Here is a 10,984-nt window from a genome sequence, read left to right as displayed (position 1 = left end):
ACTAAACTAAGAAGGACTCGGTTGCTCAGACATGTTTAATTTCACCACTTCTGCCAACAGACCGGATGTGGTTTAGCAACAGCAGATAGAGTCATTCTGAGAAAAACAAAAAGCATTACCAAAAATGCCATTGAAAACAAAACCTAGTACAAAATATATATACAAATGATTAAAAAAAAGAGAGAAAAATTCTTCAGCAAATCTATCAATCAGATGATGAGATCAAGTTACGTCCCATTACACATCCTCAACAAATCTTTCAAGAGGAGGCAATTTTCTGGAAGCCTGAGTAAGTGCTTCCTCAGCAGGACAATACTTAAAATGCTTCCCAAGTGCAAGTTAACCTAAGAACAGTCACAGAACTGTTACAGCATTCAAGACAGAAGATATGCTCAGAATTTAATCTACAATATTACTCATTTGGCATGTTGCACCCTCGACATTTGTCAAAATGTTCAGAACAAAAAGCAGTGTGTAGGACATGGAGTCCTACAATGCAATGTTTTCCGCAACTTAACCATTAATTTCCAGTTTGACTGGAAACAAACTGGAAACACTATCAACTCTTTTCTAAATGGTCATTTGGTCAAGCTGCCAAAATCAGCTGATTTTTGTGCCAAATTGGCTAAAAAAAAAAAAAAAAAAAAAAAAAAAAAAGATTCTCATAAACAACTGGGTTAAAACTCACTGATTTCTATATAAAATAGGTCATGTGTCAACATTACAGCAATAATTTCATACTGTTACACAATCTGTTTTCAAAGGGATGTTCCAGGCTCAGTACAACTTAAAGGTAATGCATGTTATTTTAAATGTTAAATTACCTTGCATTCCAGCTATATATGGATATAGACACATGTACACACACTATCAACTGAATATTAAATTGAACATGGTGTAAAACACTGATGGTATCAAAACATTGCTCTGGTTGTTTCAACATTGTGACACAGCGATATCGGCTCAACCAATAGCGTGAGTTTAGGGAAGGACAATCTGGTTATCTGATCAACCCCAGGGTAATGTTTGGGAAACCTTTTTGAAAACAGTCATTATTATTCCAACTCCTTTGCTGGAGCTTAATAAGCTTAAGATGTATCCAAGAAGATGACTTTAAAAATAGTGCTTTAATCAGTTTGTACGGCACAGTTAGCATTCATAGCTAGTATTCCATTCCAAACATCTCAAGATTTCGCCTAGCTGTCATTTTGAGAATAAAAAAAAAAAAATCCAACCTTGTTTGAAACCACAGTAACACACTCAAACTTTCCAATGTCTGTGAAGGAAATCGGTTTCATTTCCTCTGCTAACCCTCACATCCTTATCTTGGTCACAGACTGGCTGCACAACCCTGTGTAATACCTACATGTCTTTCAATACTGCGGAAACCAGTGTACACTTTAGCAGCTTGATTTAGGTAGAGAAAGCTCCCATCCGCATATCAGAGTAACATTCTTTGGTCTTGAAATGTCTTCAGAGTTCTTCACATGGTCCTCCTTGTGTCACCACAGCCATAGTGTCCTGAAAAATCACGATTTAAAGCAGTGCTGAATTTTTTAAGTCATTTTTGGTTTTAGATCTAGTAGATCAGACTTTGTCAGCTAATGCTTTTTCTCCTCTTTGACAAATGGTCTTCTGATACTTTGGACACTGAGAATCTTGATCCTCCGTTGCTGGTGGTAAGGGTAGGGCGTGATGGGTGAAAGAATGATGGGTATGATCTTCTGGAGTCCCCCGCACAATGTCCAGGCTTCTCTTCTCTCTTGTTTTTAGTGTCTCCTTGGTGCTCTTTTAGAAGTGCCTGTTCCTCTTGGTTGTTGTCGAGGCCATCTGTAGACTCTCCAGACATGACCGTGCACATGTTCACGCTGACGCTGAAGCGGCGTTTCAGACGAGGAGAGTGATCGAGTGGGATGACCAGCCCATGCAATAGGTCACTACAGCTCTTGGACCGTGTCAGTTCTTCCTCCTGCTGCTTTTTCTTCCTTCTCTTACCTGTGCCGATGGCTTGGATGATGTCGCTGTAGTCTTCGACCTTCTCAGACATGAACTCAAAGATGTCAATGACGCCAGAGAGAGGTGTCGGCTTTGGGGCTTTCTTTACTTCTTTTTTTACCAGTACATCATCGATGGACAACCTGTGGCGTCTCAGCCTTCTTTTCTTCAGGACTTTATGAGCCTTGACCACCATATGCACATTCCAGCTGAAGAAAAGTGACAACCAGGCCAGACCCAGGCAGATCCATAACTGCACTAAGAATTTGTAGAGAGTTGGGTAATCTTTATCTGGGTTCACACCTATATGGAAAAACAAAGTGAATTTTTACATGGCACAGAAGCTGTTTTTAAGCATTTTATGTTAATACAGAATCACAATCACAGGAAATGATGCATCATAAGTTGGTTCACTTGTACAGTGGACAGAAAGATGCACCAAGCTAGATTTAGCAACAAGATAAACTCTCTATTTGCAATGTTTGCCTTCTCTACAGTGTGCTCAAGGTGTAGGTTTTCTTTTCTTTTGACTATATAATACCAAGGACCACCAAATTTGATGAATACTCACTCAGCTATTTTCTAGTACACAGAATGTTGTACTGTCTATGTAAAATAGTAAGTGCAGTATTATAGTTAACTAAAACCATTACAAAAATGTTAATTGAAATAATTGTTAACTGAAATAAAATAAATAAAGATTTCAGATCATTTCCAAAGAAACATGGTTGTTGTCATTGAACTTAATGTACTAAAATAACTAAAACTGAAGAATTTAGAACAGATGTAATTAACACTAATAATAAAGTATATAATAATAATTCAAATAATTTAAAAATGTTGTTCCTATGCAGCTTTATAGATAAAAAATAAAAAAAGTGTCATACTAGTTAGGCAGTGCTGATGAAAACATATGTCTTGCTGTTAAATGCATTAAAATACATTTAGCAAATTATTTTTTAATTTGCCAATATTCCTCAGAACACAAAGCACTTTTATTTTACAATCTCTTTGCGGTTCCCGGACCACAGTTTAGTATAAACCCTGCACTCCCTTACTCACATATTCTTCAGCACAAAAATGTTAAAATCGATTTGCTATTGTTCAGTTACCTGCTACATAGTCACCAAAACCAACAGTCGTCAAGGTGGTAAAAGAGAAGTACAGGCCTTCTAAGTAAGTCCAGTCCTCAAAGTGACTGAATACAAAAGCTGGGAAGATCAAGTGAACCAGGAAACCCCATAAAAGGAACACAACTGTGCAGGTGAACTGTACTTTTTTCTGTAGTGAAAGAGAAAACATGAATATGGGTGTTATTAACATTGTTTGTCTCTTTGAAAAGTGAAGGTATTTTTGTTAATGATGTTCTTACCACAGTGAACCTTCTGTGGAGGAGCACCTGACTCAGGCGCTTTGCCCTGCCACCAAAAAATGTACCCAATTCACTTATCCAGGTGAGGCAAAGAGGAATGCCACAGAGCCCATACAGGATACAGAATAATCGGCCTCCAGATGTCTTCGGCGCAACATTGCCATAACCTGAACCATCGAGTAGACAAGAATGTGTAAAGTCTCAATTTTGAAAAGTCCAAATGGTGATATATAGCCATAAACCCACTGCCAGATTTGTTCTTTAAAGTTGTTATTTTTGAGAATTATTGTACTCTTAACATTGTCACAAAATAATAAACGTGATGGAAGGTTGATTTCTGTTTTGCACACATTTCAGCACTGAAGGTCAAATATTACGAATATATGTGTCAGCTGGGTTATTTTTATAATAAAGACATAGAAACTTTAAATATTACTAAGCAATACATTTCATCTACCTATAGTAGTGATGACTGTGGCAGCAAAAATAACTGCGTTCTCCCAACTCCAATTGTTGATTTTTTTTTCTCCTGTTACAGTCACACCTTTTCCAGCCGCCGCAGCCACAATCTGATGTTGAAACATAAAACAAAATATGGACTATTAAATGTTATTTAACAATATATACAAATGCCAAATGTGCACATTTAAACAGCATGAAGCGAAAACAATGCATGTAAACAAAGGATGAAATAATTACATCTTTGAGAAAGACTTTAATAAGCAAATATATTATAAATGTGTCTTCATTTCATCTCATCTCACAATTAGGCATTTTATTTCTTTTACTCCAAGGTGGAAACACGCTTCCATGCATGAGACATAAAACAGGAAAAGAGGAAGAGTGTTTCGTGTTTGATGAGATATCAGCTGTACTTCTGAAACAACTTACTTTAAATGTACTTTACATGTCTTTAAATAACACTATCACCCTATCTTTCTGCTTGTCCATGTACAGGTGCATCTTAATAAATTAGAATATTTGGAAAAGTTCATTTTTTTCAGTAATTCAACTCAAATTGTGAAACTCATGTATTAAATAAATTCAATGCACACAGACTGAAGTAGTTTAAGTCTTTGGTTCTTTTAATTGTGATGATTTTTGCTCACATTTATCAAAAACCCACCAATCTCAACAAATTAGAATACTTCATAAGACCAATACAAAAATCATTTTTAGTGAATAGTTGGGCTTCTGGAAAGTATGTTCATTTATTGTACATGTACTTAATACTTGGTAGTGGTTCCTTTTGCTGTAATTACTGCCTCAATTCGGCGTGGCATGGAGGCGATCAGTTTGTGTCACTGCTGAGGTGGAAGCCCAGGTTTCTTTGACAGTGACCTTCAGCTATTTCCAAATGAAATACAATGGCAACAGTCCATTTCTTCTTCACCTTAGCCCATGTAAGACGCCTCTGACATTAATTCTTTGACACTTCTATGTGTGGTGGCTCTTGATGTCTTGACCCCAGCCTCAGTACATTCCTTGTGAAGTTCACTCAAATTCTTGAATTGATTTTGGTTGACAATCCTCATAAGGCTACGGTTCTCTCGGTTGGTTGTCCATCTTTTTCTTCCACACTTTTCCTTCTACTCAACTTTCTGTTAACATGCTTGGATTCAGCACTCTGTGAACAGCCAGCTTCTTTGGCAATGAATGTTTGTGGCTTACCCTCCTTGTGAAGGGTGTTAATGATTGTCTTCTGGACAACTGTCAGATCAGCAGTCTTCACCATGATTGTGTACCCTAGTGAACCAAACTGAGAGATCATTTTGAAGGCTCAGGAAACCTTTGCAGGTGTTTTTATTTGATTAGCTGAATGGCATTTCACCATATTCTAATTCGTTGAGATAGTGAATTTGTGGGTTTTTGTTAAATATGAGCCAAAATCATCACAGTTTAATGAACCAAAGACTTTAACTACTTCAGTCTGTGTAGACTGAATTTATTTAATACACAAGCTTCACAGTTTGAGTTGAATTCCTACTGAAATAAATGAACTTTTCCAAAACATTCTAATGTATTGAGATGCATCTGTAAATATCAGTATTTAGCGTACACCTACACTAAGTTGTTGCTTGAAAACCAGAGAAACAGGTTTTCTTTGCCACATGATTTTACATCATGCTTAGTAAACATAAGTATGGGGGCTTTCACAGGTCCTTTTTTTTTTTTTTTTTTACAATTCATGTCAGTCAGGTTAAATGTGTCATAATTAACACTAGGAGGAAAAAAATATTTTATTTTTAATATGGTAAAAAAAAAATCAATAGTTTGAAACAATACCATGTGTTTCAAATCAGCCTATAAGAGATTTTGAAAGTTGCAGTAGTACAGTTGTCATGTTAGTATACCAAACAGTGTAAAAAAAAAAAACACATGGAAAAATTAAAAAATTAAAAAAAAAAATAAAACCTGATTTACACAATGACATTAATCCCAAGTGTTACCGTTTAAAGGCTGTGACACCATTCATGGCATAGCTACTGTCAGTATCAAAAGCCTACTGGAAATAACATTGCAAGAGTTGTAAAACAAGTAAAGACACTAATGAGCACAATGCCATTTACTGTATCCTGCATTACTGGTGCTGATTGTAAATGTTCTTCAAGAATGACTGAATTAGTGCTATAGTTGATATTTTCAGACAGATGAGTTACAGTATTTGCAATATCATGTTCTCTAGTGACAAATTACAAATGCTCACACACCTTTTTGTGTGTATATAGTAAACATCTGTGGTTACAATATGAGATAATATTTCAAACTTAAAACCTATTTCAGTTAAGATGATGATACATCATGAAGCAGTTAAATGTGTAGAAGAACTGGTTTGTTGATTAATCTTAAATTATCTGCATTAAATAGGGTCAAATGAATCAGAATGAGATAGTTTAAATGCATGTTTTGGGTGATTTTTTGTGGGGGCAAAGTGCTAAGATTAGGTCTAGAACTTTTAGCTTTGAAAACAGTAGCCTACCGAACAGCCACTTGCTTTGTTTTCATGTTCGACGCATAAAGCACGTGCGAGCGCGTTTTCTCGTGGTACAGTCGCGTTTGAACGAGTCCACAATGTAGGCTATGGCTATCAAAAGCACATTCCTAAGAATGACTTTGCAACTTTTATTGCCAACGGGGGAAAAGTCCACAAACTGGGAACAATCGCGCCTCAGTCTTGTTTTAGGTTGGCCAACTCCCGTCACCTCAAGAGATCTGACTCGTTTAGGACAAGGTTTCGCTTTGTTTGGTTCACGCGCAAGTGCGTGAAACTGTAACAAACTAGGTATAATTGTTCAAAATGTTCTAAACCTACATTCAATTCAGAAGAAAACTTCTTATTAGTCGCTTGTGTGTGAGAAACACTAGCAGCGGTAACTTATATGTAGGCTATTTAATAACTGATAGTTAGCCTAAACACTTGGAAAACATTTGAAAACTTTTTCCAAGAGCTGCTGTACCTTATTTTCTTAACACCAAATTAGGAATCAAATTATGAAGCCTACCTCAATTATCAGGTCCAAATCATCCTTTTTTAAGCAGGGATATTTCTGTAATAAATGTTCAGTGTGGTTTTTATAATCGTCCAGAGCTGCTTTTAAATGCGGCTCCTCGAGAATCTGAAATATCGCGGCTCCGATGGACAAGTAGAAAATGATGATTGAGGTCAGAAAAGATCCTTTATCTGCCATAATACTGAAGTAGATCCTTCTCTGTGTTCAGTTACACCAAGTAACAACCACTGCTAAAGTGTCCTAAGTTTCTGGTGATGTGTTAAACTCAATGATGCGCGTGAGAAGGAAGTGGAATCCGGAGCCACGCCTGGCTGTAGGTGTGAACGCGAGGAATGCTGGTTCTGGCTCTAAACTGCGTGGTTTTGCTAGAGGCTACGATTTTTGTCAACTTTTCTTTGGTTTAATAGATTTTATATTGCTTTTTTAGTTTTGAAGGAACAACTCAGTGAAGCAACACACTTTTATAAACATTAGGAGACCGAGATCTTTTCTCATAACTTATACCCACTCTTCTTAGTCATATTTTTTTGTTTACTTTTAAGGTGTTTTAATGAAGTATTACGTTGGTTCCCCACAAGTTCACACATGTGCACTTGCAGAGTACACACCTAAAATTAATTAATTTATATATATATATATATATATATATATATGGTTTTCAAATAGGATGTATATGTGTGTATATAATAATAAGTTTTTGTTTGCATAATATATGTGTGTTCTGTGTATATACACAGAACACACATATATTATGCAAACAAAAACTTTTATCTTGTATCCGATTAATCACGATTATATTGCATATATATTGCATATACATATATACATATGTATGTATATATGTATATGCAATATATATATGCAATATAATCGTGATTAATAATATAATATATATAATTTATATTGTTTAAAATTTTTTATTTAATGCACTGGTCCCACCCCCAGACCTATGTGTGTGTGTGCGTGTGTGTGTATGTGTGTGTATGCATGAATGTAGCTTTTTGTTTTGTTATCTAATGAAATCCCTTTCCTGCATTTCTAACTTTGGCAAAGCTCCAATTTCATTGGAATCGGTGTGTTTACATTTTTACATTTCTTTAACTTTTGTCTTGATCCCTTGTTGAGGTAAAGGATCAGAGATGTGTGGTAGTTTCAGTCAGGGCTTTTTTCTTTATAATTTCTGTTATATTGCTTCTAAATTCAATTTAATAATCTTACAAATCTAAGATAATCAATAAAACAATGAAAAAACAAATGCAATAAACTTTACAAGACACATTTCATACTGAAGTTCTCTTCTTCCTTCTTACCTAGTGACATATAGAGTTAGATATCCATCTTACTGATTGAGCAAGATATCTGTTTTTTAAAGGAAACGTGTGTCAAGGTTTCTTCTGTGTGAACGCCGGACACCTAACACAATTTTTTCCTATTTCACACCTGAAGAAAGCTATTTTACAATATCCTGCGACCTTTAAATAGCAAATGCAAAGGCCTCTGTGAATTGAAAGTCGGATTTCCAAATCCCAAACAGGAACTCGTGCCAACAGCGGAGTGGAAATCCTCCTCCTTTTGTAACGGGATGGGGAAGGGGGGCTCTTCGTGCATTCCTGAGCATTGCAGATATCAAAATATCCTCCTTTTATTGCATGCTATGTGGCATGTTGTATCTTGTTGCATGTAACTCTTAATCTTCCTTGTTTAAAGGGATACTCCACCCTAAAATGGACATTGCATCATCATTTACTAATGTTTTCCAAACCTTCAGAAATGGAGATATTTTGGGGGAAAAATATTTCAGTGTGTTTATTTATTTATTTAAATGAATAAATGAATTGCTTTGTATTTATTTATTATTTATCCCCACAAGTTTACTTAGTTGCTCTTGCAGAGTACACACTTTCACAGGAGTGCCACAGAAGCATTATTTTGTTAATAATATTTTTCATAGGATGCTTCATCGTCTTCATTGAATTTAGTGTAATTCAGAATTATTCTCTGTCTGCTGAAGCACCAAATGTCCAGACACACTTACGTCATCCAGAGGATCCTGTTTTATTGTGAGGGAATGGCAGGGCCTTTCCTGACATAAAGGTGTCCAAGGAATGAGGTTTGTCCTGTGCCAGTGTGCAGATGGATGCATGGGATGCCAAAAGTATTTTCAGCTGCTCTTTTTCCTGTTGCAGTCTGCTCACCTGCCTCTGCAGCGCGACCCGCTCCATGTGCAGACGCTCAGTCTCCTGAAAACAAATTCACAGCTGGATGCCATTAGCATGTGCTGCTGGTAATTACGTAACAGATTCCCCGAAGCAGAGTGTCCTGCATTCTTAAAATTGGTTTTCATAGCAATAACATAGAAGATCTTCTGTTTCGATTTCCCAATTGAAACTATATGTAAATGTTAATTTATGTGTTGTTAGTTCTTCATTCATCATATGTCAATCTTAACAGACTCTTTGTACACTTACAGAAGTCTCAAGTTAAAACTGGACAAACTAGATGTATCAGAAAGGTGCACCACCCTAAACACAATATGAAACTAAAACTGGCAGTGCCGCCCTATTATTCACCTCCTGAAGAAGGTCAATAAGTGATAATGGTAAGCATGAACTAAGTTATTTTGTTCTGCTCTCTCCTCCATCTTATCTTCTCTTCTTCATCTGGAGTGAGCTAATAATGAAACAATATAATAAGAGAGAGAGAGAAAGAGGAGAGGACTAGTTGTCACACTGGGAAGTTGTCACAAGCGCTGTATCTCAGTGCAAGTTGAACACAAACATAGTCTTATGTATTGCATTCATATTGCATATTTTTGTGTGAATTCAATTTATCAATATCATTATAGTTTGCTATGTAGGCTATGGTTAGATATATGGTTAAAAAGCTAATTGATTGACCTAAATCATAATTACTCACCTGACTGAACTGGAGATATCGCCTCCAGAGATGCAGTTTCATTCAGTTGTGTTCATACCAAATATCTCCATGAAATGAAATGGTTGGCCAATTAAGGATTTATCCTGGTTCAGATGTTGATATTCCAGTTCCACCCATGCACTTTTCAATCAGTGCAGCAACAGGCATTCACTGGCCTAGTATTATAATCATTCCAATGACGAATGTCTCCTAAGAAGGGGATTTGCGTCAGTGCGCAGGCGTTTGATGGATGTGGAATTACCTTACTGCGTTACGTCATGTTTCCACGCACTAGCGGCACACGCTCCATCAGGAAATAAAGAGTGAAATATATAATATATATGTGAAGACACACAATAATATATACACATGCTTTATCAGTGTCCTACTGTTATTAAACTTAGCCAGCATTATTTTATAAAAAAAAAAAAAAAAAAAAAAAAAGGTTTTCTTACATTTTTATTGTATTATTTATAAAACATCTCAAACCATCATCAAGTCGTTTACTGTTTTTTCCCCCCAGCAGGGTTAAAGAGAAATTCTTATGTTCTGCAATGTAATGACTAATTGAACATGACATATATATATATATATATATATATATATATATATATATATATATATATATATTTAACCATAATTAGCATGTAGTCATGCTTGGGTTTATGTTCCATATTAAAGCCATGCTGGAGTTTATGAGCAAAAGCACAGAGCATTCTTAGACTAAACACAGAGACCTTTGCCTGCATCTGTGAGCACTTGGGTGTGTTTATGTATGTGTGTGTATGTTTTTAAGTGTGTGTTTATCAGGGAACAGCATCTGCTCAACCACACTACCGCAGTTGTGTAGGAGTCAATGTCACTCAAGGATATTCTCCAAGGCTCAGTATTATCAGCTCAGATGACATTTTCTTGCTCAACGGCCTGTTAGAGATTTAGACTACCTTAGCTTCAGACTGAGATGCATTATACGTAAGACAGGGAGTTTGTGTAAATGTTGTGGGGTGTGAAACATAAAACTATGAGCAAAGAGAATTATGCACATCTTGCAACATTTTTGTGAACGTGTTAATGGTTTATACCGCCATCCAAATATTCTGTTCTGCATTAATTTATGTCTTATTGAAGGACATATTATATGTAAAAGAGATCTAATTAACCCACAAGGAGCACAAGAGGCCGGATTGGG

General features: G+C 36.1%; 1 protein-coding gene across 1 annotated transcript; it reads right to left on the bottom strand.

Moving 5' to 3' along the window:
- Positions 1–315: 315 nt before the first annotated feature.
- Positions 316–7,196, bottom strand: LOC113121116 (potassium channel subfamily K member 5-like). The gene is made up of 5 exons (XM_026291357.1): positions 6,871–7,196; positions 3,825–3,936; positions 3,368–3,534; positions 3,108–3,276; positions 316–2,298 (listed from the first exon to the last, which is right to left on the bottom strand). Exons 1-5 carry the CDS (start codon positions 7,054–7,056, stop codon positions 1,598–1,600), a joined length of 1,335 nt encoding a protein of 444 aa, XP_026147142.1. The 5' UTR covers positions 7,057–7,196; the 3' UTR covers positions 316–1,597.
- Positions 7,197–10,984: the final 3,788 nt, after the last annotated feature.

This window comes from Carassius auratus, chromosome 20, assembly GCF_003368295.1.
Source record: "Carassius auratus strain Wakin chromosome 20, ASM336829v1, whole genome shotgun sequence".
Lineage (NCBI taxonomy): Eukaryota > Metazoa > Chordata > Actinopteri > Cypriniformes > Cyprinidae > Carassius > Carassius auratus.
The sequence above is the reverse complement of the archived record's forward strand: the minus strand, read 5'-3'. Positions and strand labels throughout refer to the sequence as shown.

Coding starts and splice junctions, on each gene's coding strand:
- LOC113121116 (XM_026291357.1), bottom strand. CDS start 7,056: ATGGCAGATAAAGGATCTTTTCTGACCTCAATCATCATTTTCTACTTG. Junction 3,535..3,824: donor CACAGTCATCACTACTATAG/GTAGATGAAATG, acceptor TCGATGGTTCAG/GTTATGGCAATGTTGCGCCG. Junction 2,299..3,107: donor TTTTGGTGACTATGTAGCAG/GTAACTGAACAA, acceptor TTTTCCATATAG/GTGTGAACCCAGATAAAGAT.